The sequence below is a fragment of the Crocodylus siamensis genome, chromosome 1 (assembly GCF_052110815.1).
Source record: "Crocodylus siamensis isolate JL-2025a chromosome 1, ASM5211081v1, whole genome shotgun sequence".
Taxonomy (NCBI): Eukaryota; Metazoa; Chordata; order Crocodylia; family Crocodylidae; genus Crocodylus; species Crocodylus siamensis.
In genome coordinates, this window is record NC_143395.1 from 341,319,954 (window position 1) to 341,346,641 (window position 26,688).

Below are 26,688 nucleotides of genomic sequence, written 5' to 3' on the forward strand. Positions count from 1 at the left end.
TGCTAGTCCTAGCTCTGTCTGCCTTAGCTTTCCTGACAGCCCCCCTACAGGCCCGAGCAGAGGAGGTATACTCCTCTTTGGAGATAGCACCCCCCTTCTACCAGTTGTACGCCGCCTTTTTGGCAGTCAGGCATTCCCAGATGCCCTTGAGCCAGGGGGGCTTTTGGGGACTCTTGTCCCCCTTGCTTCTTGTTGGGATGGTCAGCCCTTGGGCTCTGAGTGTGGTCTTCTTAAGGAACGACCAGTCATCTTAGGCACTGAGCTCCCCTGCTCTTGAGAACCCCAGCCTCTCCCACTAATGTCCTCAACTTGTTGAAGTTGGTCCTCTTGAAGTCTAGGGCCACCATCTTGCTGCCACGATATCTAGATGCCCTTGATGCATGTTTTCCTAACTAAAGCCTGTGTTGCACAACCATCTTTCTTTACTGGCCTCCCACTAGATAGCTAGATGTTAGTGGTGTTTCATTTAAGTCATGGAAAAATGTGGATTTGGGGTTCCTCTTTTTAAAACCAAAAATTGGATGGATGGATTGATTGATTGATTGACTTATTTATGTTTTTTAAGACCGAAAACCAGGATCCCTGCTGACTAGACTTCAGATATACATGGCTAACTACCTCTCACTACTTGAAAGTGTAATTATTCACTAATACCTGCATAGAGTTTATAGCTAGCCTAAAAATGAGAAGCACATGTCCTTTTGTGTTCTGCTGTAGTAAGATGCTATTAAAATAGAAGGCTGCAAAGAATGTCACTTTCCCTTTTGTTTTTGCTGAAGTGATATTATTTGTGCCAGGACTGCATTGAAAACAAACTGTGGCTTCCTAGCTGTGGGTCTCAGAAAAATAAATATAACCTATGTTTGACCTCAAACGTCATAAATACAGTTTGTGAAGGTTGTTCCCAGTCTATGCGAGACTTAGAATAGGTAGGGCTTTTTTCCTGACCTAAGAATTGACACATTTTGATGACCAAAAACAACACTACTATTCAGTGAATTTTTTTTAAAGTCTGCTAATTTTGCAATATTTGTGTGGTTTTTTGTTTTTGTTTTTGTTTTTGTTTTTATTTCTGTGGTATGTGGGAAACCAGTAAAGAAAAAGGGTTGTGTAATGCAGGCTTTGGCTAAGATGACATGCATCAAGGGCACTGACATTGTTTTGGTTTCCAGGACTAAAACTCTGGCCAGAAAAAGTAACCTGAAAAAAATGTAACTTTTGGTGATGTTGCACAATTCCAACTACAGCTGGGAATAGTAAGAGGAACTATTTTTTTCCCTCTGTTTATCAGCAGCTTGTAAAACAAGTATGAGCTTGCATATCTTGGTTTTAAGTATGGCAGTAGCACACAGCAGCAGTTTATAGATATTGTCTCAAGGCATATTTCCACTTATCTGGAGAAATTTGGAACTGTAAGAGATCTCAAAAGGTCATCTAGATCGAGACTGTCCTAGGACAAGATTAAATCTACCAAGACCACATACTTGTCTATTTTTGTTCTTTAAAACCTTCGATACTGGAGATGTACAACCTTCTCGTTCCAGTTCTTAATATTCTTGTATCTAGCTTTTCTTCTGTTTTCTAATACCATGATCTCCTTTGCTGCAAATTTAAGACAGTTATCTCTTGACCTACCTCTTGTCACATGGAAAGCCTTCTCTCTTCTTGACTAACCAGACTGAATTCTTTCAACTTTTTCTTTGTAAGTTTTGTTTTAAATCTGTTCTTATCAGTGATCACTCTCCTTTGGACTTTCTTGGACTTGTTTACATCATTCTAAAAGCACAGTGACAAAACCTGGATGTAACACTTCAACTGAAGTCTCTGCAGAGCAGAATAACTACTTCTTTGTGTTGCTTTAGCATCCCAGAACATTTGTCCCTGTTGCAGCAGTGTCACTTAGTTGACACAGTTCAGTTGGTGACTCTCAGCAGTGATTCCCTACCAGGCTTCCGGGTGGTTGTGATGCTCTTTAGGGTGCCATGCAACATTGGCACTATTAAGTATGTAAATACCTATGTGCGATTCCCAAGATAAATCCAAATACTTCAAACAGGAAGCCATAATATCAAAATTATTTTGACCTGTTGTGGTGTTTGAGTTCTTTACAACAGAAAACTTGCTCTATTATTGGCAGGCACTTTCAAGGGATGGCTTGAGTCTAAAAAGTTGAGAACCATAGCTCTTGGCATTTTCACAATCCTGTGTTGCAGCCTAGCAAGTTTTCTTTCTTTTGTAGTCATTCAATGTGTTTACTGGCTACTCCTGGTAAGTACCAATCCTGTTCCAATATATTGGGGATGTTCAACTTCTGAGCAGTTGGTGAACCCCCCGCCACATGGGTTTTGCAGATTCTCTGGGCTCCTAACTTTATATCACAATGGCTGCCCAGGCTGTTTTTGCTCCACCTCTGAGGTAGGGTCAGGAAGCGGAAGCTGGAGTGGGGAGAGGAACCCGGAGACCCTGGCAGCAGGAGAAGAGGTAGGAAGAGCACCACCTGCCATGTGGGCAGCCCACAAATAGGAAGTTCACCCATCACTGGCCCTATGTGGCCTCTGGGCTGTGAGTTGGTCAGCTCTGCAATATAGCATCCGATGTAATGTAGGGTAGAAAGGAGGGGGGAATAAAAAAAAAAATATACGAGTTTAAGGTGGTGGTGTTTACCCTTGGAACAAACGTGAAGTCAAACATAACCTTTTATTAATTGAATAGCCTTATTAAGAGGGAATGCCTAATCATTCTTTACTTGGCATTTGGTTCTTCCAAAGGATTGCTGAAGTAGTTCACTTTGCCCTCATCCCTATGTACATTGAGATCATGAGGTGTGTCATAGCAAAGAGGACCCTGGGAATCTTCTGCAGTCTACATCACTTAGGACAGGAACATGTTAATGACAAGAAGGGAAATGCCTTTCTTTCTTCAGTTTTCACAATTATCAGCTGGTAACAGCCCATATGTGCAGTTGGCAGCAGATATAGGGGAGGAGACAAACAGCCTAGATTAATGATAGAACAGGTTAGGGATTACTTAGAAAAGCTAGTTGCTTTCAAATCTGCAGGGCCAGATGGGATGCACACTACAGTAATTTTGGACTGTTTGGCAGTCCTTTTTGGGAACTCAGGGATGTTGGGTGGGGTCCTGGATGAATGGAAAAGGGAAAATGTAGTGCCCATCTCTTTTTTTTTTTTTTAAAAAGGTGAAGGATCTGGGGAACTACAGATCAGTCACTGACCTCTATACCCAGGAAGATCATGAAGCAGGTCCCCAAGGACTCTATTGTGAAGCATCTAGAGGAGACAAAGGTGATCATCAGGGATCCTGATTGTCTTCATTTTAAAAAACAAACAAACTACAAAACCCACATTTTTTCCCATGATTTAAAATGCAATCAAAGGGGGGGGGTGTAATGGTGTTTCATTTTAATCATGCAAAAATGTGGATTTTGGGTTGCTTCTAAATTTTTGTTTTTAGCAGAGAAAACCAGGGTCCCTGGTGATCAGGAACGATCAGCTTAAATTCGCCAAAAGGAAGTCCATGCCTGACCAATCCGATTTCCTCCTATGATAAAATGACAAGCTCTGTGGATGAAGGGACAACAGTGGATGTGGCGTACCTTGACTTTGGGAAGACCTTTGACAATCTTCTGCGATATCCTTGTTAAGAAGCTAAGGAATACAGACTAATTGAAAGTCCTGTAAGATAGTTGTAACTAATTGGATCATCGTACTCAGAGTTGTCCTCAATGGCTCAATGCATAAAGTGGGGCTCCCCAGGGGTCTGTCCTGGATCTGGCATTGTTCAACAGCTTTGTTAATGATTTGGATGATGGCATCATGTGCATATTTTAGTTCAGCAAATTTTTGGATGACACGAGATTAGGTGGAATTGCAGACTCTCCAGAGGGCAGGGCTAGGATCCAGAATAACCTGGATAGACTGGAAAAATGGTCCACAACCAGCAAGATGATTCAACTGTGACAACTGCAAAGTCTTGCACTTGAGATGGAATAACCACATGCGCAAACACAAACTGGGGAATGAGTGGCTGGGCTGCAGTACTGCAGAGAAGTATCCTGGGGTTACAGTGGAACACAAGCTGAATATGAGCCAACAGTGTGCTCTTGTTGCATGCAAAATAAAACAACCCAGGATGCTGTTGACTTTAACAGGAGTGGTTTTACTTGCAAATCAAAGCAAGCGGTTCTTCCATTCTTAGTACTGGTGTGCCCATACCTGGAGTACTGTGTCCAGTTTGGGGCCTTGAAGTTGAAGAAGGATGTGGACAGTTTGGAGAGAATCCAGTGCAGGCAATAAAAATGATCAGGGTCTCGGAGACCAGACTGATGAGGAAAGGCTGAAAAAACTAGTTATTTAGCCTGGAGAAGAGAAGACTGAGTGGGGATTTGATAAGTCTTCAATTGCCTGAAAGGTAATTCACAGAGCAGATGGGCTTTTCTCCATGGCTGTAAGGAACAGGGCTAGCAGCAAAGGTCTCAAGTTTCAGCAAGGGACACTTTAGGTGAAGATTAGGAGGAACTTTCTGACTGTGAGGGTGGGCAGGCATCGAAATATGTAGAGAAAACGTGGAATGTCCATGCTTGGAAATTTTCAAAAGCAAGTCAGACAGGCCTTCCTGGGATGGCTTGGTCAGTGATGATCTTGCCTTGAGCAGGGGGCTGGAGTAGATGACTTCATGAGGTCCCTTCTAGCCCTACTTTCCTATGATCATAAAAGGTTTTTACACTCCAGAGTATTCTCATGAGAGGAATTAAAAGCCTTTTTCCTCCCCCTTCTCAGAACTTATTGTGTGCATATTAAAAAAATTCTTAATTATACTTTTTGTTTGTTTCTTGGAGGTACACTTATGACTGTGAGCCATCACATGGTCTATAAATATAACACTTGAATGAAAAAAATTTAGTACTCTAAAATCAAAGGGTTTAACATTGATTAGAGATGCGTGGTTCACGCAGATGTTTTGCTGTGTTGCTTGTCCTATATACCTCTTCTGTGTTTACATTTTAAGATGACTGTTGTTTTTGTCCTGTGCTCTCTTTGAACGAATTGGCTTAATCATACTATGAGGAATAAAACGTGATAAAATTGGGCACTCATATTTCTGCAGGGAGCTAACAGAATGCGAGGCCGTCTGGGAAGTATGGACAGCTTTGAACGGTGCAATAGCGTTGCTTCTGACAAGGTATGTAGCAAAATTTAAGCAAAACTGGAATGTTGTTGCTAATCTCCTTTTTGTTTTTTTTGTGGGTTTTTTTTGAAGAACAGTGCATTTAAGAAGAAAAATTCCAAGGAAGCTCATCTACCACAGAAATTACTTCAGTTTTTGAAAGCACCTTTTTAAAGTTGAAACTTTTTTTATCTTTACTTCTTATTTTTTATGCTTGCTATTTGTTTTATAATCCAACTAAGCAATATCTAATCTGTTTCTCTCTCTTGGCCACTCAGATGAAGTAAGTCCTATAAAATAATTGTAAAAGCAAAGAACCTAAATTGAGAGAAGGCTTACTTTTACAGGTTAAAAAAAAAGCCTTGGTTAATTCAGTTAGAAATTTGGGTCTTAAATACTTGGTGGCTGTCCTTTTAAGAGGTACCCTCTGCATAAAACCAGTTTTATTCAATTTTATTTTATTTCCTGTTTTTAGTGCCTTCCCACTTACCTCGCCTCACACAGTATTTGATTGGATGACAACTTTTCCCTGGAGCCAAGAATACGCAATAGCTTTCATGATTTGATTTTTTTTTTTTTCTTTCCTGTTGCACTTCATAATCTGACTGTGTAATAATAGGTTCCTTTTCCAGGATATCGCTTTGACAGTACAGGAAATACGTTTGTGTTGTGTTGAGAAAACTATTGAAAAGCAGCTTCACTTATAATATTTTTCCCAAGCTTACTTATTTTACTGAAAGAGCAAGATGTCTATTCAGTGTCCGCTCCAAAGATGAGTACCCTGTTAGTTTTGAGTGCTTTGAGTATACCCATTATACTTTTTTCTTCCTCTTTAAAAAGGATGCTGCTGTTTTGAAGACATTCTTGGAAAAAAATTGCTGGCACCGGTGGCACAGCTGATAATTAGCATACAATAGGCTATGACCAGAAAGGGGAGAGGCTTCAATCTCTTTTCATTCTCTTGATGGACTGTAGAGTCTGTTCAGTTGTCACGGCATGCGGAGGGGAAGGCCTCCATTCCCAACGGATTTTTCTTTCAGGACTGTTCTCCTGGTGATTCACCTCCTGCCACTCCTCCAGCTTCCCCAGTGTCTTCAGGCTGGCAGCCATTTCCCGAGGAGGACTTGGATTCTCCCCAGTTCAGAAGGCGTGCACACACGTTCAGCCACCCACCATCCAGTGCCAAGAGACGGATTGCTTTCCAGGATGGAAGATCCCAGAGCGTTAAGTCCCCTCTTCTGAGACAGAATTCTACCGAGCCCAGTGGGTAAGTTTTTTTTTTTTGAGTGCTCGTGTGCACGTATTTTTAGTGTCCTCTTGATTAAAGCGGAATAGAATGAAACGAAAAATACAAGCCTATACCTGAGCCACAGCAGGTAATATTCCTGTAGGCTAACTCTACGGTATTTTAGATGCCTTTTTTTTCTTCTTTAACTTGATGATGGTGAGCTTCCCAGAGCTAAAGAATTTGTAGCTGTGCAACAGTTAATATACAAACAACTAACTAACCGAAGAGGCCTGTGCAGAGGTGGAGTGAGCATGGGAATAGCACCACTTCTAATCACTTGGCTAGTTCCTTGTACAAATTAATTAATCTCTTAGCTGTGTTTTTGAACTGCGGCCTTGTAGAAGCAGAAACATGCCCATCAGTTGAGCTGCTTGGGTTGTGGCACTACAGGGAGCCTTTAGTGTTGAAAGTCTCAGGAAGCTTCCAGTGTCACTTTTTGCTCACTTTATCAGGTATAGCAAACAAAGTAGTTGTAGGAATTCAATATTTCCATGCTGTGGGATTCCTCAGAAATATTTTCCTGAAGGATAGCGATATGCAAATTTTGTAATATTTCTACTTTTCCCCAAAAATCTCTCTTCCTTTGTGGTGGAAACCTTCCCTCTAGTTATTAGGGTTTCAATTCTTACTCCTTTTGGGAGCTATGGCTGGTACCTTCATTTGATCAGAAGGGGGTCACTTCAGTTCTTTCCCAGGTTTCTCTATATTGTGCTACCCATCCCTCCCTTATTCTTACCTCTAGGCCTTGAGCATACAAAATCCACAGCGCTTCTCGTTCTTGTTTACTTTAGAGCCAACTCGGGCGGTCCGATTCTTTTATATGGTAACGCTTTTTTCCCCCAAAACTGTATAACACCCCTTTAAGTTGGAAGCCACATGTCTAGAAATCGTATTGGATAAATTTTTGGCACTCTGCTTCTATTCGGTGTATGTAATAAATGTTAACCCCACAACAGACTCTCTCACAAAGGTTACAAGCCTGTTCTGTTTGACATCAAGGACAAAAGAAAAACTGCCTTGAAATGCATATGCCATAATATTATTCCTTCTGCTTTAGAGAGAAACTTCAGTGTGTTTTTTTTTTTTCGGTGACCACAATGTTGTATGCAAGCAGGAAACCTTTAGTTGTTGGTACTTGCTGACTTCATTTCTTTGTAATAATAATCTGCAAGAAGTCTGACTTTCAAGTTGCATTATCAGCACATTTTCAGTCAAAACAGCTTCATGACAATTTTATCTTAGACTGATTTCTCCCCTCTTCCCCTTCCCCCCTGCTCCCCAGGCTTAACTAGAAATATTAGACCAGAGCAACTTGAGACTATTCTAATATGTTTTTTCTTTTTCTTCGAATACAGAGGTGTTTAACTTTTTTGGTTTGGTATGTATTCCTTAATGTGCAAGATTTGTTTTAATTTACTCAGACATTTAGAGACTAGTGTTGTGTGTGTGTGTCTTTTTTTTTCTTTCTTTCTTTCTCTCTCTCTCTTTTCTTTCTTTCTTAATTGGTGACTTCTCCAGTAATTTATTTTCAGGAAGAGTTGGAATTTTAACTTGGAAATCTCTGAAGTGCTTCTTCAACTTCCTCGTTATCGCGTGGTTGCTTTTCCTTGTTTCATCCTCACTCTAGTCTATTGTATAGCAAGCTGGTACCGATAACTAATGTGAACCGCTGAAGCCCACTTAAAATGGCAGCTAAGATAAAGCTAAATAGTTATTCTTGGGTGCCTGCAGCCAAACTTCGTTCCTGTATTTTCTTTAAAGCTGTTGTAATTTAGTAATCTAATTTTTATTAGCACCTCCCCCCTTCTTTACACAAGATAAGCTCTGACCATTTGGGGGTACAGTAAGTAAAAGTCAAGCCTGCATCTTGTCCAGTATCTATAACTTGGATATTTTTAATTGTTAAATCCAACCTATTTTTACACTGTAACTATATTTATTTTTCTCTTATTGCCTGTACAGTCTTACTGCTGTAACTCGGCGCTCTCGCTGTGAGAGTGAATCTGCATCTTCCAGTCTCCCTTCTTCTTTCTCTGCCCCTTCTTTCCTGAAAAGCTTTTACCAGGGTTCAGGAAAGCTGCTCCAGCAGTCAGAAAATGACCTCTCCAAGAGGTGAGAGCAGTGTCTTCTGCCTGCAATAGAGTGTTTTTCAACTTTGGGAACATAAGGGTCTCAGTGAAATGTGACCCACACATCATAATGTGTGTGTTTGCACTGCTCTTTGCAATGATGCTTTTCTAACGAGTTTTCTCGACACTTGATTCAAATTGGTGAACAAAGCATCCTGTTGACATGCTCATCAAAAGTCTAAAGACATGCCTGTTACTTTGTGTAGTAAACTTGATGGTGTGTGGCTGTAATGAAGCTGCCCAGCTATTGCACTGATCTATAACTCTGGTACATGATGCTGCACTGTGGAAGGAGGGGTGGGACAGGGAGGAGTGGTAAATGAGCTTTTCACCAACTAACATTTCTGTGCTGAATGCAGGCAGCAGGTGTTGGCATGATTTCTTTTTTTTAAGCTTGAAACTGAGGAGAGAACCATGAGAGAAGACTAAAAGTAACTCCTCTGTGATGGCAGGTTTCTAGGAGCTCAACTGGCAACCCCTTTTAAAAGTAGACTACCTTGGTAGCATGTTGGTTTGGGAGTTGTGCCTTTTATTAGATGATAAGTCTTGGCCTGCCATCTTCTTTTCTATCTACCTTTTTTTAATTTTGAGGAACCTCCCCAAAACCCACGTTTCCTCCAAAGCTGAAAAAGTTTTAAAAACTTTGAGACAAAAGCAAGGTCATTTTAAAGTCTGAATTTGATTTATATTACTTTTAGGCTCAAGACGGTAGCTAGCTTTGTTAGCCTAAAGTAAGGCAGGGCAGGGTGGCACTTGTGGGCATTTTTACACATGCTGCTGATGCAGCACAAGGCGCTTTTAATTAGCAAGTCATGCTGCTTAAGTGCCTGGTGCTGCATTAGATGCAGGTGTATAAGTGGCACAGCACGTGTCAGTGCTGTGAATGATGATGCACTTTGAATTAAAGCGCATCAAAAGTGTGTTTAGTTCAAAGTGTACCACCTGCCATTTTCTCAGTGCCGACACGCCCTCTGCCACTTATACACCTGCATCTGATGCAGTGCCGGGCACGTCCATTGCATGCTCCAGCAGAGTTATGTTACTCTACCCTGCCTTATGCTGGAGGTTGGGGAAAAGGCTGCACGACTTCTTCTGACAGTGATGTATTATTCTGTGTAGAAGTTTGGGTTTTGTTGGTTTTTGTTCCTTGTTGAGATGCAGCAAGATTCTAATAATTCCATTTTCTTCACTGGAGTTATTCCAGATTTACGTTAGTTCGTCAGATGAAAAATTTGACCCTTCCCCAGTGTTCTGAGAACACACTGAATTCAAAAATAAAATGTATATGGATATTGTGCATTGCAATGCAGGGTCTTCAGCTATTCTTAAAAGTAATAAGATTTTAACTTTTTCTGTATTAAAGTAACATCTTAAATTCTGTATTGATGTTGCTTCAGAACAAATATTTTGATTTCTATAGAAACATTTTCACTTTCTCTTCATTGTAATCCTGTTCTTTTAATACTGATGTATTTGTGAAAGGTTTTATAGGGTTACTTTTTTTAAAGTGATGAAAATACCTATGTAATAATCAGTCAGACATTCGGATCATGTACTCTGGAGAGATTTAAGGAACAGTATAAATGATGGTCTCTTCATAGGCTATGTGGGTTCCCCCCACCCTTGAATTCATGTTGCAAAGGTTATTGAAAGTACCACATTTTACTTGAGTAGAAGTACCTGGATTATAAAATGATCCCCCAATAATTAGATTCTGGATCTGGAAAAATATACATTATTATACTTTTCCAGGTACAGAATCAAATTAGTGGAGGTTTGCCACTCATAACTGGACCCAGGTGTTTGTCATGAGTCCTGGGATACTCAAAAATGTATATGTAGATGAAGCCAGAGCAACCTGGTCTGCCTCTACCTCACGGAGGGTGTAGCTACACTAATATGCAACAGGATCAGAGAGGGGGAAACAGAGGGATTCTTGATGAACTACTTGGGGCCCCATATGGTGGTGTTTACCAGACATTTATGACCTGTGAAGAAAGAAGACTCATTGGAAATGAGAGAGAAAGACACAGCTCAGCTGTGGCAGTGAAATGAAAGTTGAAATTGTGTGCATTGTAGTGGATCCCCATGATTTGAAAGTTGAATGCAATGGGCATTGCCATATATCTTATTCAGATGGGCTGCACTGATTTATTCTTGGGGTAGGTTCTCATCAGTATGTTTGCCCAATATCGGGCATGTGTTTTACAGTTATACTCAATATTGGCTGCATGTCATCAATGTCATAGTTGGTTTCCATTATAGAGCACATTGTTTTTGGCAGCAGCTTAATGATGGACAATACATTTACACAAAATGAAAGCTTATTAAATAAGAAGCTTCTTGCCTCATGCTGGGGGGAGACATCTTAAATTTAAGTAAATATGGCACTTTACCATGCTGCTGGGAAAACATACGCTCATTCTTTTTTCTTATGGTTTGATTTTCTTTTTTTCCTTTCAGATCATACTTAGTCTTGAATGGCTCAACATAGGAATCTGAATTTAAACTGGAATGGCTGGGAATGTACTATAGAATATCATAAGTTAGGGTTGGAAAGGACCTCTGGAGGTCTAGTCCAACCCCCTGCTCAAAGCAGGACTATCCTCAGCTAGATCAACCCAGCTTGGACTTTGCCTAGTTGGGTTTTGAAAATGTCCAAGGATGGAGCTCCCACCACCTCTCTAGGTAACCTGTTCCAGTGTTTTGCTACCCTCCTAGTGAGAAATCCTTCCTAATATCTAACTGAAGTTTTCCCTTGACGTAACTTGATACCACTGCTCCTTGTTCTGTCATCTGCCACCACTGAGAACAGTCTAGCTCCATCCTCTTTCTTTTGAAACCTCGCTTCAGGTAGTTGAAGGCTGCTGTTAAGTCTCCTCTGTAGACTAAATAAGGCCAGTTCCCTCAGTCTTTCCCCATAAGTCATGTCTGCTAGCCCCCTCACCATTTAGTTGTCCTCCACTGGACTCTCCAATTTGCCCACATCCTTTCTGTAATGGGGGGGGGGGGTAGGGGGGATGGGACACAAAACTTAGCACAGTACTCCAGATGCTGAATAGAGAATAATCACTTCCCTTAATCTATTGGCAACACGCTTACTAATACAGCCCATATGTCATTAGCCTTTTGGCAACAAGGGCACACTCTAACCCCCAGGTCCTTTTTCTACAGAGTTGCTGCCCAGCCAGTCAGCCCTCAGCCTGTACCGGTGCATGGGATTGTTCCATCTGAAGTGCAGGACTTTGCACTTGTCTTTGTTGAACCTCATGAGATTCCTTTTGGCCCAATCTTCCAATTTTTCTAAGTCACTCTGAATCCTAACCCTACCCTCTTTAGCATATCTACTACTCTTTCTCTCCCACCCCTTTTCATGCCTCATGAAACCTGCTCCATAAACAGGTTGTGGGGAATGCAGCAGGGCTTCAAAAGACAGAAGGATAGTTTTGTTGATTTAAAGTCCCTAAAAGTTAAACAACTTCAGCCAAGTGTATAGTTTCATAGTTGGTAGGGTCGGAAGGGACCTGAGTGGATCATCAAGTCTGACCCCCTGCCATGGCAGGAAAGATAACTGGGGTCAAATGACCCCAGCAAGGTGTTCATCTAGCGTCCTGTTAAAGACCCCCAGAGTAGGAGCCTGCACCACTTCTCTTGGAAGTTGGTTCCAGATCCTAGCCGCCCTGACAGTGAAGTAGCGCCCCCTGATGTCTAATCTGAATTTACCCTCTACCAGCTTGTGACCGTTATTCCTGGTCACTCCTGGGAGTGCTTGGGGGAACAGGGACTCCTCCAATGCTTGCTGGTCCCCTCTGACTAGTTTGTAACAGGCCACTAGATCCCCCCTCAGCCTTCTCTTTTGGAGGCTGAATAGGTTCAGGTCCCTCAGCCTCTCCTCATAAGGCCTGCCCTGCTGCCCCCTGATCATGCGAGTGGCCCTCCTCTGGACCCCCTCCATGTTGTTGTCCACATCCCTCTTGAAGTACGGCGCCTGGAACTGGATACAGTACTCCAACTGCGGCCTGACCAGTGTCGCGCAGAGGGGGAGGATCACCTCCTTGGACCTGCTTGAGATGCATCTGTGGATGCATGACAGGGTGTGGTTGGCCTTCCTGACCACGTCCCTACATTGCCGGCCAATGTTCATCTTGGCATCAGTGATGACTCCAAGATCCTTTTCTGTCTCTGCGCTGACGAGAAGGGAGTTCCCCAGCCTGTAGGTATGCTGCTGGTTCTTCCTCCCCAGGTATAGCACCTTGTGCTTGTCAGTGTTGAAGTCCATCCTGTTCTTATCTGCCCACCCCTGTAACCTGTCCAGGTCCAATTGCAGCCTATTTCTCCCTTCTAGCATGCCCACATACTCTCACATCTTGGTGTCTTCAGCAAATTTGAACAGGATGCTTTTTAACCCCTCGTCCAAGTCACTGATGAAGATGTTGAACAGTGTGGGCCCAAGGTCTGAGCCCTGGGGAACCCCAGTGCCCACATCCCTCCAGGTCAAAAATGACCCATCCACCACCACTCTCTGGGCACAGCCCACCAGCCAACTAGTGACCCATTTGACTGTGTAGGTGTGGACACCACAGTCCCCTAGTCTTTCAATGAGAATGGTGCAAGAGACAGTGTCGAAGGCTTTCCTGAAGTCCAGAAAGACTACATCCACTGCTACCGCTGCATCTAAGGATTTGGTGACCTGGTCATAGAAGGCCACCAGGTTGGTCTGACAGGACCTGCCTCTAATGAACCCACACTGGTTGACCCTAAATATAATCTCCCCTGCTGGCCCCTTGTGGACATGTGCCAGGATAATTCTCTCAAAAAGCTGAGAGGTATATGAAGAGAGGTATATGTAAATGATATATTTGATCAATAGGTGTTTCAGGAACTCAAAGGATATGTTGATATGAATTTTTAATAAACTACTTTCTGCCTGTTTAAGAAAATATTGGCTTCTGGTTCCTGTTGCTGTGAAGTTCTTGTTGGTCAAGTTACATTTGTACAGTTTTGAGGCTACATGTAAATACTTGCATATTTATAGTGCTACTAGCAATTTTTAAACAAATATTTCTGAATGGGGGTTGAGGAGGATCATATTTATTACAGCTCATCTTAAAAGGCCTTTCTGGTCTATAGTATTTAGATGGATTTGTATAAATAAATATTAGGCAAGCTGAGTAAAAAAACAGCCGTGCTTATATTATGCATCTCTTTTTTTTTTTGGTACCAGAGAAAGTATGAATATGAAAGATTGTGTGTAGAACTCCTTTTTGTTCTAGTTGTTAGATTTCTTTTAACCCAGAAACAATAGTGTGTGGTCATTGCTTTGAACAGAAAAGCTCTATGCAATTGGCAATACAGTATTGAAGCTTGAGTTGGGTCATTTGGAGTTTGCCTTATAGTAACATCCTTCAGTGAACTTGGTTTTATGAAGGAAAAACCTGCCAGCACCCTTTTAGGCTCGGCAGTGCTACGTTGGTTAGCACTAAAGAAGAAAAAGACTTGGGGGTCATCATTGACCACAAGATGAACATGAGCCTCCAATGCGATGCTGCGGCTAGTAAAACGACCAAAATGCTGGCGTGCATCCATAGATGCTTCTCGAGCAAATCCCGGGACGTCATTCTCCCCTTGTACTCGGCCTTGGTGAGGCCGCAGCTGGAGTACTGCATCCAGTTTTGGGCTCCACAATTCAAAAAGGATGTGGAGAAGCTTGAGAGAGTCCAGAGGAGAGCCACGCGCATGATCAGAGGTCAGGAAAACAGATCTTACGATGGCAGGCTGAGAGCCATGGGACTCTTTAGCCTGGAAAAGCGCAGGCTCAGGGGTGATCTGATGGCCACCTATAAGTTTATCAGGGGTGACCACCAGGATCTGGGGGAACGTCTGTTCACCAGAGCGCCCCAAGGGATGACGAGGTCGAACGGTCACAAACTCCTGCAAGACCGTTTCAGGCTGGACATAAGGAAGAATTTCTTTACTGTCCGAGCCCCCCAAGGTCTGGAACAGTCTGCCAGCGGAGGTGGTTCAAGCACCTACATTGAACACCTTCAAGAGTAAATTGAATGCTTATCTTGCTGGGATCCTATGACCCCAGCTGACTCCCTGCCCTTTGGGCAGGGGGCTGGACTCGATGATCTCCCGAGGTCCCTTCCAGCCCTAATGTCTATGAAATCTATGAAGTCAAGTCCTGAGTAATAGTGACCTTGTTGACTAGCTAGTGTAAATTGATAGTATTCATCACCTTTCGAAAACTGGTAGAGAAGGAATTTAAACCCTGCAATCAAATTCCTATATGCTTAAAGGCAAATGTAGGGTAAAATAGGCATTTGTAAACCAACAAAAGCTTAACATCCATGGAAATAGAAAATAACTGTGAGACTGAAAGGAAAAGAATACAAGGCTCCTGGGGACATAGATTTGGGTTAAGGGACCACTGTTTATAGAAGATAAATACCTTTTCTTTTTACGGGATTGGATTTTATCTTTAGGTGTCAAATCTGTTACTTGATAAGTAGAATCCATTAATAAAGATTTTTGTTTGTTTTTAAGGAAAGCCCTTTTTACATGCTTAACTACTAAAGCATGTATGTGGAAAAGGAGACCATTTAAAATACCCTCTTCGAAACTTGGAAGCAAAATCAGGTTTCTCTAGTTTTTGTTTCCTTTATTCTTGGAAATATGGCTTGGTGTAAGTTGTTCCTGATGACTACAAGGTCTGCATGGTTTCTTTTCTCTTAAATAAGATATGCGATTACATGGACTTTACAAAAAAGGAAAAGGGGTGGGGGGGAAATGTTTCAGTTTGAGAACTGCCATTCCAATTCTACCCCTCTTTGCAGCATCCCTTCATATCTTCTGTGCATTTTTGACCAGTTACTCTAATTTAAATCCTATTTGGTAAGCTTTCCAAAGCTTTGCAATACTTGATTGCTTACAATAACTATCTTTTTAGCTGCAAAAGAAAGCAAAGCAGTTTAGGGGCATTTTCGGAGCAAACCAGTAGTAGAAAAATTATCTTTCAGAATAAAGGTAAATGACAGCAAATACAGCCAGCAAAAATTCAAACTGATGGGAATTTAACTTTTTTTTTTCTCTTTTCCCTTAGGGGAGGAATTCTAATTTCTTAGGTTTATGTGTAGTCTTATGCCAGTTGAAGCTGCAGGAATTGAAATACTGAGTGATTTATTCATACTGGATTTGGGGATTTTGTTGTTGAATTTTTCCAACTACAAAGTAGGTTCTACATTTGCCCTACTGTTGTTTAAGTAGTTGCATCAAAGAAAAGGAGAAGTTGAAGTGAAAGCAAATTAAAAAAAAAAAAAAAGCAAAACATGGCATGAGCAGCAACAATAAAGAGCCTTCCTGGGTCAGTCGGCATGAAGGGATTTAACTACAAAATAATTCAGATAAGTATCGTAATTCAGTGACTTTCCATCTTGGAATAACTGTCCTTTAGAGGGCACATGTTTAAAGATATATTTTGAAAGTAAGAGTTTTTGCTAAGTTAAGAACTGCTTGAGTGTAACGTACTGCTCGGTTTCTGCAAAGCAGTCAGTGGGTTGGTTCCTTAAGAAGGTCCCCGTTCTTCATAGCATGTAGTGACTCCAAAATGAAAGTACATGCTAGTGTACTTCAGTCTACTAATTGTAGTTTATTAAAGTGAGGAAATAGAATATTGATTGTTCAGCTAGTTGACTATTGGGGTAACTACTTCTTACTGTTGCCTTATGTACTGGCTGTTTAAGGGTTAACTTGCAAACAAAAATCTCTGAAACATTCCATTCTTTTCCTAATTTTGTTTTTGATTACATATATGCTAGTCAGCTCAAATGGTTTCAAGGTAAAGGATCAAGGGGTGGTTGTTCAGAGGCTTTGGGAACAATTATTCTCATTTAGAAGTACATAAATAAAACTTAGAAGTGAACTGTGAGAAGAGGGATGCAAAGCAGTCAGGATTAATCAGAGCTTAAAAGCATACTTTATGGCAAGTTGTTATAGCAGGCTACAGTTAAATGGCACATCAACATACTTTGCATTTGCCAGAAGGCTTGCTTTGCTTGCTAGATCCAAAGGATAGTTGATGCAAAATGTAAAACTTTTTTGTTTGAAGCTGTGTGACTCTCTGGTTTTTTGAAGCACAGAGAGTTCCAACTGTATTTATGTGTTTTGGTTTTTATCTCTAATTCAGTTGGGGTTTTTAGAAACCTCCTTGAGGGCTTTTAAGTTGGGATTCATTTTTGTTAATAATTTTTTAATACCAAATGCATGCTGGTCACTTGTTCAATATCACATTAAAATCCTAGCTGGTATTTGGCTAGTTGCTGTACTGTTCAGCTGTACCCCATTCCCCCTTCTTTGGCTCTTTATTCTGTCAGGTATTATCTATTTGTGGTGCCTGAAAGACGTTCTGCTTTCTTTGCTTATGTAGTGCCCTGAGTTATCTCAGTATGGATGGATTATTTATAACATTATGGTATACAGTTGATTTTCCTGTCCCCCTCCCTAGTTGATGCATGTGTTCATGATGCATCCACAAACTAACGTGCACGGGATAGGACAGAGAGGATTTCTCTGTTTTTATAGCTTGTAATTCAGTAACTAAGAGTAACCGTTTAGTATTCCCTCAAAGGAAATTTTGTTCTTGCATTTTCAGCTTGAATCAAGTAGAACAAGGATACATTTAAAAACTAAGTGCAACTACTGTTGTGCTGCACTGAGGGGTTTACAAGCTGAACATAGACAGTTTCCTGGCTGTACAAATTTATTTAATCTGTATGCCGTTGAGGATGCCGTGGGGCTTTCCTGTGCTGAAAAATATTCCTCTCAAGAAAAGGGAGGGGTGGGTTGGTTCTCAACCCTGTGAAACCTAGGGATTTACAGAAGAGGAAAAGTGACAAAAAGCTACTTCTCCAGTAATCAGTAAATAAGTGGTGCTCAGTGGTGATGGCTGGTCTATGGCATGAAGACAGCCCTGTTCTCTGGTGTGCTGTGATTTAGCATTTCTATCCATGCCTGGGCAACTCTCCCACCCTGAGGGACTGGGAGGTAATGGTGTTCAGAAGGAAGGCCCCTGGTGTGGCTGGTCTGTCTGATTTTTTTTTTTTTTTTTTTTTTTTTTTTTTTTTTTAGGCAGGTACCCATCTAATCTAGGTACCAAAGGGAGAGCTAGTGCAAATATGAAGTGAAACTGAACATAGTTATTCTGAAATGCCACTAGAGTAACTGAGAGTAGATTAGAAATAACCAAAGATAGTTGCACAGTGGGCTGGATGCTCCTATTTCACTCATGGCTGTGGAGGTGCTCGGTGGGAATGCATGGTAGAGCTGCTCCATCCATTTCTCCACTCAACTTTAAATGAGGCCAGACACTGATCACTTCAGTTGCATAACCAACCTTGTTGCTCATGTGGAATATGGTTCACCTTTTTTGTCCCTGTTACCTTGTGACATTATCCTATGTATCTTTCAGATTATAAATTCTACTAGAAAGTTAACTGAGATTGGGCAAAGGGCTCTTTCTCTGAAATGGAAGTAAGCACGATGGGGTTGTTTTAATGAAGGACTTGCAGGAAAAAATTCTGTTATGTTAACAGCCTCTTGCATCCTTCCATACATGCTCTCCAAGCTAATTGCAGAAGTTTCACATTAGCTGCTTGCTGCACTAGTTGACTAGTTTTTTTTTGGAAGAGGAAGTAAGCAATGATGTTTGCTTAAAATAACAGGGGAATTTTGGAAAGTAATCCCAATCCATCCTCCAAAATTGTTTGGTGTCCAAGGGTGTGTACTGACTGGTAAGTGCATAATAGTAGCTGTGTGTTGCCAACACAAAATTTAGCCCATGTGACCCAGCACATTGGAATTTAAATGTATACAGCACCTTTCATGGACTAAAATGTACAACATCTATTCCTCTAAATTTATGGGAGTGATTACTGTAGCAGAATGTTTGTGTTGTGAAAACAAGAGAAGAGGGTATGCATCTTGTTCTGAGTTTTTTGTTTTTGTTTTTTATATTTGTTAGCACTTTAATGATCTAATCTTCTAGTAGTGTAGGAGTGACGATATAGCCAAGATGGTTGAAGGGAAAAATGAGAGGCAAGGATTTTGAGTGATACCTTTAACTGGAAGATCTGAATAGCTGGGAGGGACATAGACAAAAGTCTGTGGGTATCACTTTGGCACCCAAAGGCTTGTCTGTCCTTCTCAGCTATACAGTCGGCCAAAAAGATAACGCCTCCAAATTCCCGTTTTTTAATTTGTGACCAATTCAAAGGCTTGACGAATAGATGAAGCTACAATGTATACCCATAGCAGTTCCTAACAAATTTAATAATTTTGCATGTCAAGAGGGATGTGGACAACATGGAGAGGGTCTAGAGGAGGACCACTGGCATGATCAGGGGGCAGCAGGGCAGACCCTACGAGGAGAGGCTACGGGACTTGAACCTGTTCAGCCTCCACAAGAGAAGGCTCGGGGATCTAGTGGCCTGTTACAAACTAGTGAGGGGGGGACCAGCAGGTATTGGGGGAGTCCATGTTCCCCCGAGCACTACCAGGAGTGACTAGAAATAGAGGTCACAAGGTGGCAGAGGGTAGATTCAGGCTAGATATCAGGAGGTGCTACTTCACGGTCAGGGCGGCTAGGATCTGGAACCAACAAGAGAAGTGGTGCTGGCTCCTACCCTGGGGGTTTTTAAGAGGAGGCTTGATGTACATCTTGCTGGGGTCATGTGACCCCAGTACTCTCTCCTGCCATGGCAGGGGCTTGGACTTGATGATCTGCTCAGGTCCCTTCTGACCCTACCAACTATGAATAAGTAGACTCTGGTTCTAAAGCCTGCCTTGAATTACTGCATTGCCTCTCATGAGATGCACAGAATTTAGAAAATATTAGTATTTTCTGCAGTTGCATGTCACTGTTTTTAAATTGGTCTTTTTCTTGTAACATAAAATAACATGTAACCTTATCTTTCCTTCCCTCCCTTGCTTTCTCGCTGTAGTTTTCCCCTATCTAATAAAGTTGTTATTCCCTTTGGACTCGTATGTGGAACATGTGTAAGGCAAATAGGGATGCAAACAGCACTTTTCAGTATTGTAGCAATAGGACATACTATGAAGGCCAATACTATTTTTCACAGTAGATCTTCGTTCAGTATTCAGCATTGGATGCAGGAGTTGCCTAACTGGTAATAAATCTCTGAATCTGTAGACTCTCTGCAGAAAGAAAGCAAGACGGATTGAGTACTTCAATATGATTTGGCCTCTTCATCTTGATGCAGCACCACCTGATGTCTTCTTGGAAAAATTTGATTTACAAAATAAAAACCAGACGGGACTCTGACATAAGTGAATATTTCTGACTTGTTCAGTGTGTTGCCTGAGGCAACATAGCTAATAAATGAAGTTTTTAACTTGATTTAATTTAGCTACTTTGCATGCTTTCTCCTCTTTTTAACCAGTGAGATTTCAGAGATGCTGCATTCAATTAGCCAATTATAATGTTCTAATTCAGGGCTCTCCAACTGGAAGCCCAGAGGCCACATGTGTCCCCTGAGTTCCTGGTCCAGGCACTACTCCCCAACTCCCGATCACTACTTACTGCTGTTGCCAAAGCCTCTGGGGCCTCCCCTTATGCCTCCAGCTTCTGCTTCCTGCTGCTTTTCCTGGAAGATGAGACTGTAGAAATCTTTAGTAAAAGGCGAAAGATTTATGCAACTTGAAGAGAAACCAGAGTATATAATTACTGCAAGTACTGGGGCGGGGGGGGGGCAGGAGTCGCATGTGGCATTCTGTAGAGTCTTGACAGTGCATGTAACGGATGGAGCTGTCTGCATTTCACACTTATCTCTCCAAAAAACCTTGTTTCCCAGATGAGTGTACATTTATAGCTACCTGCGATACTGTCTTGCTACTTTGAGATATTAGGGACCAATGCTTTCCTAAGCTTGCCTAGCTATGGAGGCTTTGAATGGCTGTTTTCCCATGGACTGCACCATAAGTAAAGTATTATAGAAAGAAAGGCTTATGAGGATGTGATCTGATTTTAGACAACCATCCTCTGTATTATGATAGGTATTGTGAAAGTGCTGCATCACCATCCTCCACCCCCATAGTATGTTGACTACCCCTTTTCTGGACTACCTGAAATATGCATGCTGCAAGTGGCATGGGCTGCTGCTGTGTGGAGCACAGCAGACTGGGGAAGGAGCAGACAGCACAGTGTCAGAGCAGGGGGTAGAAAGTTAAGGCAACAGATTGGATGGGGGAAGGGGATTGTAGTGGCACTTGAAGGGTGTAGGTTTAATTTGTGGCACACTTACCAGAAAATTTGGCCCCCACTCCTGGAAGTCATCCTCTCCCAACCAATGGAAGGTGACTGGAATCCCTTTCCAATAAGAGGCTGCTGTGGTTGTGCAGTGAGCCCTTGAGTTGGGTGTCCCACAGCCTGGCTGCAGATGACAGTGCTTTCCCATGGGCTGAATGGCCCACAAGTGGTGGCAGCAATCCCTACGGTTGCCGGAGGCACTGTTTTAGCACCGCTCTAAAACACTGGTGTCACTTGTGTACCTTCCTCCCCTTTTCCCTTCTTGCTTGCCAGGTTGGATAATGGGGGTGGTGGGAAGGAGTAGGGATGCAAGCAGAATGAAATGGCTGAAAGCCATGCTGAAAACAGCAGCTATGAGGATTAACACTGATGCTGCAGGGACTCTGGTAGGAGCAGCAATGAGCCTTGTTGGCCAAGTCCAGCCATCAAGCAGTCCTGTGGGCTGGATGACTGGCATGGGCTAGTTATGGCCTAGAGGCCATGTTTGACACCTTCTTTTAACATATTAATTTGATGTTAAATACAAAATCCTTATCTAAATGAATAGTCTGTTTTGCCACTTCCTTCAGTGCTGCACCTGTTCCTGGAGCCCCTCTCAGAATAGTAGTCATATTCTGGGTACAAGAGGCATCAGTCTGTTGGAGATGACAGCTTCTGTTTTTATCCATTTCTCTGAGTGCTTTGTCCAAGCAATCCTCTTCCTAAATAGGGTTGGTTGAGAACTGTTTGGCAAGTACATACGTCTTCGGGCAGTTAAACTGTAGGTGTCTGCAAGCCATTTATGTCCCAAATGAGGTCAGTAGGTACAGATCAGATGCAAAAGTGTTGTCCGAAGATTATTTAAGAATATGTTGGATGTTTGCCATTTGCTGTTATAATGGATTAGGCCAGCAACTTCTCCCAATGCTTGTGATAGAAGTTATACTTATTGAAAGTCAACAGGACATAGGCTCTTAAATGGCTTCAGGCCTTTCGAAATCTTTGTTCTTTAGCAGTAGCCAGTAGTAGATGCTTAAGTACTAGAGTAGAAAGATGCAATAAGTCTGTCTGCATTTGTTTCCTCGTTTTTTGCAGCCCCTTCCTGTAGCAGTATGATCTGCCAACCAGCCACACCATTGTGGCCTATTACTAGATTAGTCCTTAAGATCACTAGGTCACTATGATGGGATGTGTCCCTTCTCTTGTTTGTCAAGGCTCTGTTCCTCCAGCTGTTGGTGCTGGTAGAGAGCACACAGGCTACTCCCTTTTGTGTAGGGCTGTGCACATGGCACGCTTCTTTGTCCTCTCTTTCCATCAGCGATTTATCCTGCAGCTTGGAAGGGAGGATGGCAGCATAGCAAGAGCCTTCTGACCCACCTACCCTTCAGTCCTCCACCTTTTGTGCTCGTGATTACATTTGCCATAATGCCTTAAAATGAGCTTCTAGATTTTGTGTTTGGGCAATATTTTCCTCTGGATGTGTTGCATCAAATCGCACTTGGGGAAAACTGACATATGGCTGAAAGGAAAACAAATTGCACCCTTTTGAAGGATAAAGTTCATTTATTTTCTTGTACTTAATTGTCTCTTAGCTTTTCAAAAGAACATTTTGAAAAGTTTAGCTTGAATTCTGAGCTTCTGGCTGAGCATCATATGCCTTGTACTAATCCTCGCTCAGGACTGCTGTATGAAATGAATTTTTCAGTGTTGTCTGTCACAATACAATTATTATTTTTTTTTGTTGCAATTTTATGCCTGTAGATCATAACCTGCTCTGCCTCCATAATACTAACTCAGAAACTGCCCTGATGGCTTCTATTGTATATTAAACAAACCTGCATCCACTTGTTCTCAAGCTGACACTATCTGTGGCCCTTTTGTTTTTCTTTTTCCTTCCAGTGAAGGGGAGGGAAGGAAAAGGACTTCATCTGTGTGCAGCAATGACTCTCTAAATGCTGCCGGGGTCACTCTCACCCCCCGCCGCATCTCTTGGCGGCAGCGGATCTTCCTGCGGGTAGCTTCACCAATGAACAAATCTCCTGCCAAGATGCAACACCCAGGTCTGTGCTCTTTAAAGAGAACTAACTAAATATACACTATTGCGTGTTACTGGGCAAGGTTGTACAAAGGACACTTTTTAATGCAATAATGCGCATGCCAAACATTGGTTGTAAAAATGTCTTGTCAAGATTAAATCTCGAATATCCTTATTGTTTTGGACAGTTTGTCAGAGGAAGCGAGCTATTTGCATTTTGTTGCTGTTGTTGAAGGTGAACTGCAATAACTGGTGGGTTGTGGGGGGGGTTGTTGGGTTTTTTGGGGGAGGGTTTAATCAGCAAAAAAAAAAAAGTACTTTCTCAGTCTGCAGATTTTGTTACAACCTGTTTTGCATAATGTATAGGGTACCTTATAGAAAATAAGTTAACATTTTTGACAACTTTCTGTCCTTAGTGGTCTGTACTGTAAACATTCTGTTGCTTATGGTTGTAACTACTCAGTTCAGTAATCAGCAGCCATCAAAAAAAGCAAACAATGTTAGGGATAACTTAAAAAGGGAATTGTAAACAAAACAATGTATCCTTATGCCCCCTTATAAATCCATGGTGTGTCCACACTTTTGAATGCTAACCAGAAACAGGCACAGTATACCTCAAAGGGTACAGCAGAACTAAAGAAGGACAACAAGGATGATTAGTGGTATGGAGCAGCTTCTATAACAGGAGAGACTAAGAGGCTAGGCCTATTCAGTTTAGAAAAGAGATTTGTGAGAAGGGACATAAGGGTTCACAACAAGGGAAGGCAAAATGCAGCCTGTGGGCCAGATCCAGCCCACCGGGCCATTCTATCTGGCCCACAGGGCTCCTCTAAAATTTGGAAAATGTTGTTATTACCTGCTGGTGGCTGCCTGTCTAAAAGCTGACAAGGTGCCAGCAGCAGGAGGAGCTGGTGGCAGGAACCAGCAACAGCAATGCCCACCTGGCACCCCCACCAATGGGTTTTCCCCAGCCCACCCTCCATCCGAGAATGGAAACTCAGGGAGGGAGGGAGGGATGGTGGAGGACCACCAGCAATCGCCCTGCTCTGTGGGGCTCTCAGGACTCTGGCGTCATGCCTCCACGTGCCACTCTTGGCTAGTGTCAGGAGCACCACATCGAGGTACGGAGTCAGCCCAGCCTGATGGTGTGGGACTTCCCACGGCTCCTGGCACCCCAATATGCCACCCACAGTGCTCCACACACAACCTTACCCTCCACATGCACCATATACAAGAGGAAGAGTGTATTTTGAGGTATTATAAAATTGCCTCTAGATGCACTCGTGCAAACGCACATAAATTGGGACACTTTATAAAAAAAAAAAAAATTAAATGTTGTAGTAGATGTTCGGGGGTTTTGTTGTTGGGATTATTATTATTATTTTTTTTTTTTTTTAAGTGTGGGGTTTTTTTCCCTCCCAGTTTCAAAAGGACCCTGCCAAAGAAGTATTGGGGCAAGGGGAGGGACTTCTGATGGCAAAGGTCAGGGCTTAGGGGTCAGATGTCTGGTCACAAGATGACCAGAGGGTGGGACTATCAATGTGGCCCTCAAAAGCTCACCAAAACTCGTTAAGTGGCTCTTCAGCCAAAATAATTGCGCACCCACCCCAGTTTACAAAATACCTGTCTCAGAATACACAAACTAGGGGGTCACAATGACTAATAGGTAGTTTAAAGACTATCAAAAGGAAGTTTTTTCACACAGCGTGTACTTAGAGTGGAACTCCATTGCCACAATTTTTGTGGAAGCTGATAATTTTGCCAGTTTCAAAAAGGGATTAGACTCATTCTTGGAGGAAAGGGAGAGCAATAGCTATTGAGCATGGGAGTTAAGGGTGCAGCCTTTGAATCAACTTCCTGGACCTTAAATGCTGGAAGTTTAAAGTGAAAGTGGAACAGTGGAAGAAACCCTGGTCATCTGTTCCCTCTCCCTTTCAGTATCCACTCTGCCACTGTGTGACCCAGGATACTAGGCAACATGCACCTATGGTTTGACCCAGTAATTGGCAGTTCTCATGTACTCTTCTATAAAATGCATCAATGCATATTTAGAAATTTCTTTAAAAGAATTTTTTGACATGTTATTATAGCTCTAGTCACACTCTTCACAACCATGGATTTGCTACAAAGGTACTCTTGATAGACCTCGCTTGTACTGCATGTTAGCAGAGAAAAGTGTGCAAGTTTCCATGTAACCCAATGTAAATTTCAGTTGTTAAGCTTTTTAACTCTTGTAAGACTTCAAGCACAACAATACTGAATAGGTAGTGTCATTGTTAATGGGCCTCTTCATGTGAATTTTGTGAAGGAGGGAATGTCTTGAGACTTTGGTTCGAACAGTGAAGATGATATTAAACAATGCTAGTCATGCTTTAAAGCTAGTACCTTTTGTTGAAGGTGAGAATAAAAATAGCAGTGTTTACTGTATGTAGCATGTCAACTATAATCTTTGAATTTCCAGTAATAACTGTATGACTTTTTCAGATGGCCGTGAAGGGAATGAGTTGTTACCACTGTCTCCTCTTGCTCCACCCTTGGAAGAGGATCCTCTTGCTCCTGTGCTGCAAAATGAGGATACCCCAGATAAGGCTGGAGAGAGGAAAAATTCAGAAGAGCTGCAGAGTCTGTGGAGAAAAGCCATCCATCAGCAAATCCTGTTGCTTCGAATGGAAAAAGAAAACCAGAAGCTGGAAGGTTAGACCCCTCAAAGAGGTGGTGGGGTTAGTTTTCAGAGATCAAAATAACAAGTAGTTATTGCCCTCATCTAAAGTCTGAGCCAGTGCTACTGTGTATATAAAACAATGTGCCATGTTGCAGGCAGTGATTTGAAATGTCATTCAATTTTTTTATGACTAAAATTGGCAGACCTGTAAGTTTGAATTCTTGAAAATGTTTAGACTTCCTTCATGAGATGATACAAAAGTGTAACATTGCAGATAAGCACATCAGGCTTCCTTTCCTCCTCTTCTGAAACTACTTACATTTAGTTAGTTTTTTATATTAAGGTTCCTTTTTGTAGTAAGAATGAGAGATCCATTTCTCATAGTGGTTTATTGTCACTATACAACAGTATATTTCCTGAACGGCTACCTTCAGGGATGTCAGTATTCTGTATGGGATTTATTCCCCTGTTTGTATTAATGCATATTCTCTCTGCTACTTAAAACATGGACCCTTCTTTCCATGTTTAATTACCATAGCGTAATGACTTGTGCCATAGTGAAAAACTTTTGATGATACACTCTCCAAAGAAGTGTTAGGCCTCCAAAATACCTATTATTTCAAACAATGCTCCTTGTATTGTATGCAGCCTTCCTTTTCCCACCTGGGAAATAGTTAAGACCTACATTTTCACAAGTATTAATGTTTTGGATGCTTCCATTTTTATCATCAATGTGAGTGTTTAGGACTTCATGGAAAAACTGGGCCATAATTTGTGGTCATTGTTGTGTAGCTAACTCATTTTTAATCATTTATTATCCTTTTGATGGTAGTTGTGACCTTTTTTCTTAAAGCTGCTAATCAAAAGGTAGGAATCAACATCCAGATATATACGTATAAAACTTCTAGAGGTAACAATATATCCGATTCATCTCAGCCATTTAAAATGCTAAATGTTCTTGCTTTTGTTTAAAGAAGTTACTATTTGTGGTTTCTAGTCTTGTCCTGTTGCAGTATTCAATCTTTCTGGAACCTAGTATTTTGCATTCTTCTTTTATTATAGATTTCCTTTATCCTCATTTTGTAAAAG

At 41.8% G+C, this 26,688-nt stretch overlaps 1 protein-coding gene across 3 annotated transcripts in view; it reads left to right on the forward strand.

The window, feature by feature from the left end:
* The window catches only part of TBC1D4 (TBC1 domain family member 4), a 174,075-nt gene that overhangs the window by 121,941 nt on the left and 25,446 nt on the right, over nt 1-26,688 (forward strand). For 2 of the 3 annotated variants that reach the window (XM_090024210.1, XM_090024193.1), the window contains exons 9-13: nt 5,125-5,199; nt 6,225-6,451; nt 8,435-8,584; nt 22,802-22,962; nt 25,422-25,631. In XM_090024210.1, the coding sequence (XP_089880336.1) occupies nt 5,125-5,199; nt 6,225-6,451; nt 8,435-8,584; nt 22,802-22,962; nt 25,422-25,631 (823 nt within the window). The remainder of the gene's footprint in view (nt 1-5,124; nt 5,200-6,224; nt 6,452-8,434; nt 8,585-22,801; nt 22,963-25,421; nt 25,632-26,688) is intronic. The other variant, XM_090024202.1, reaches the window with a different exon arrangement.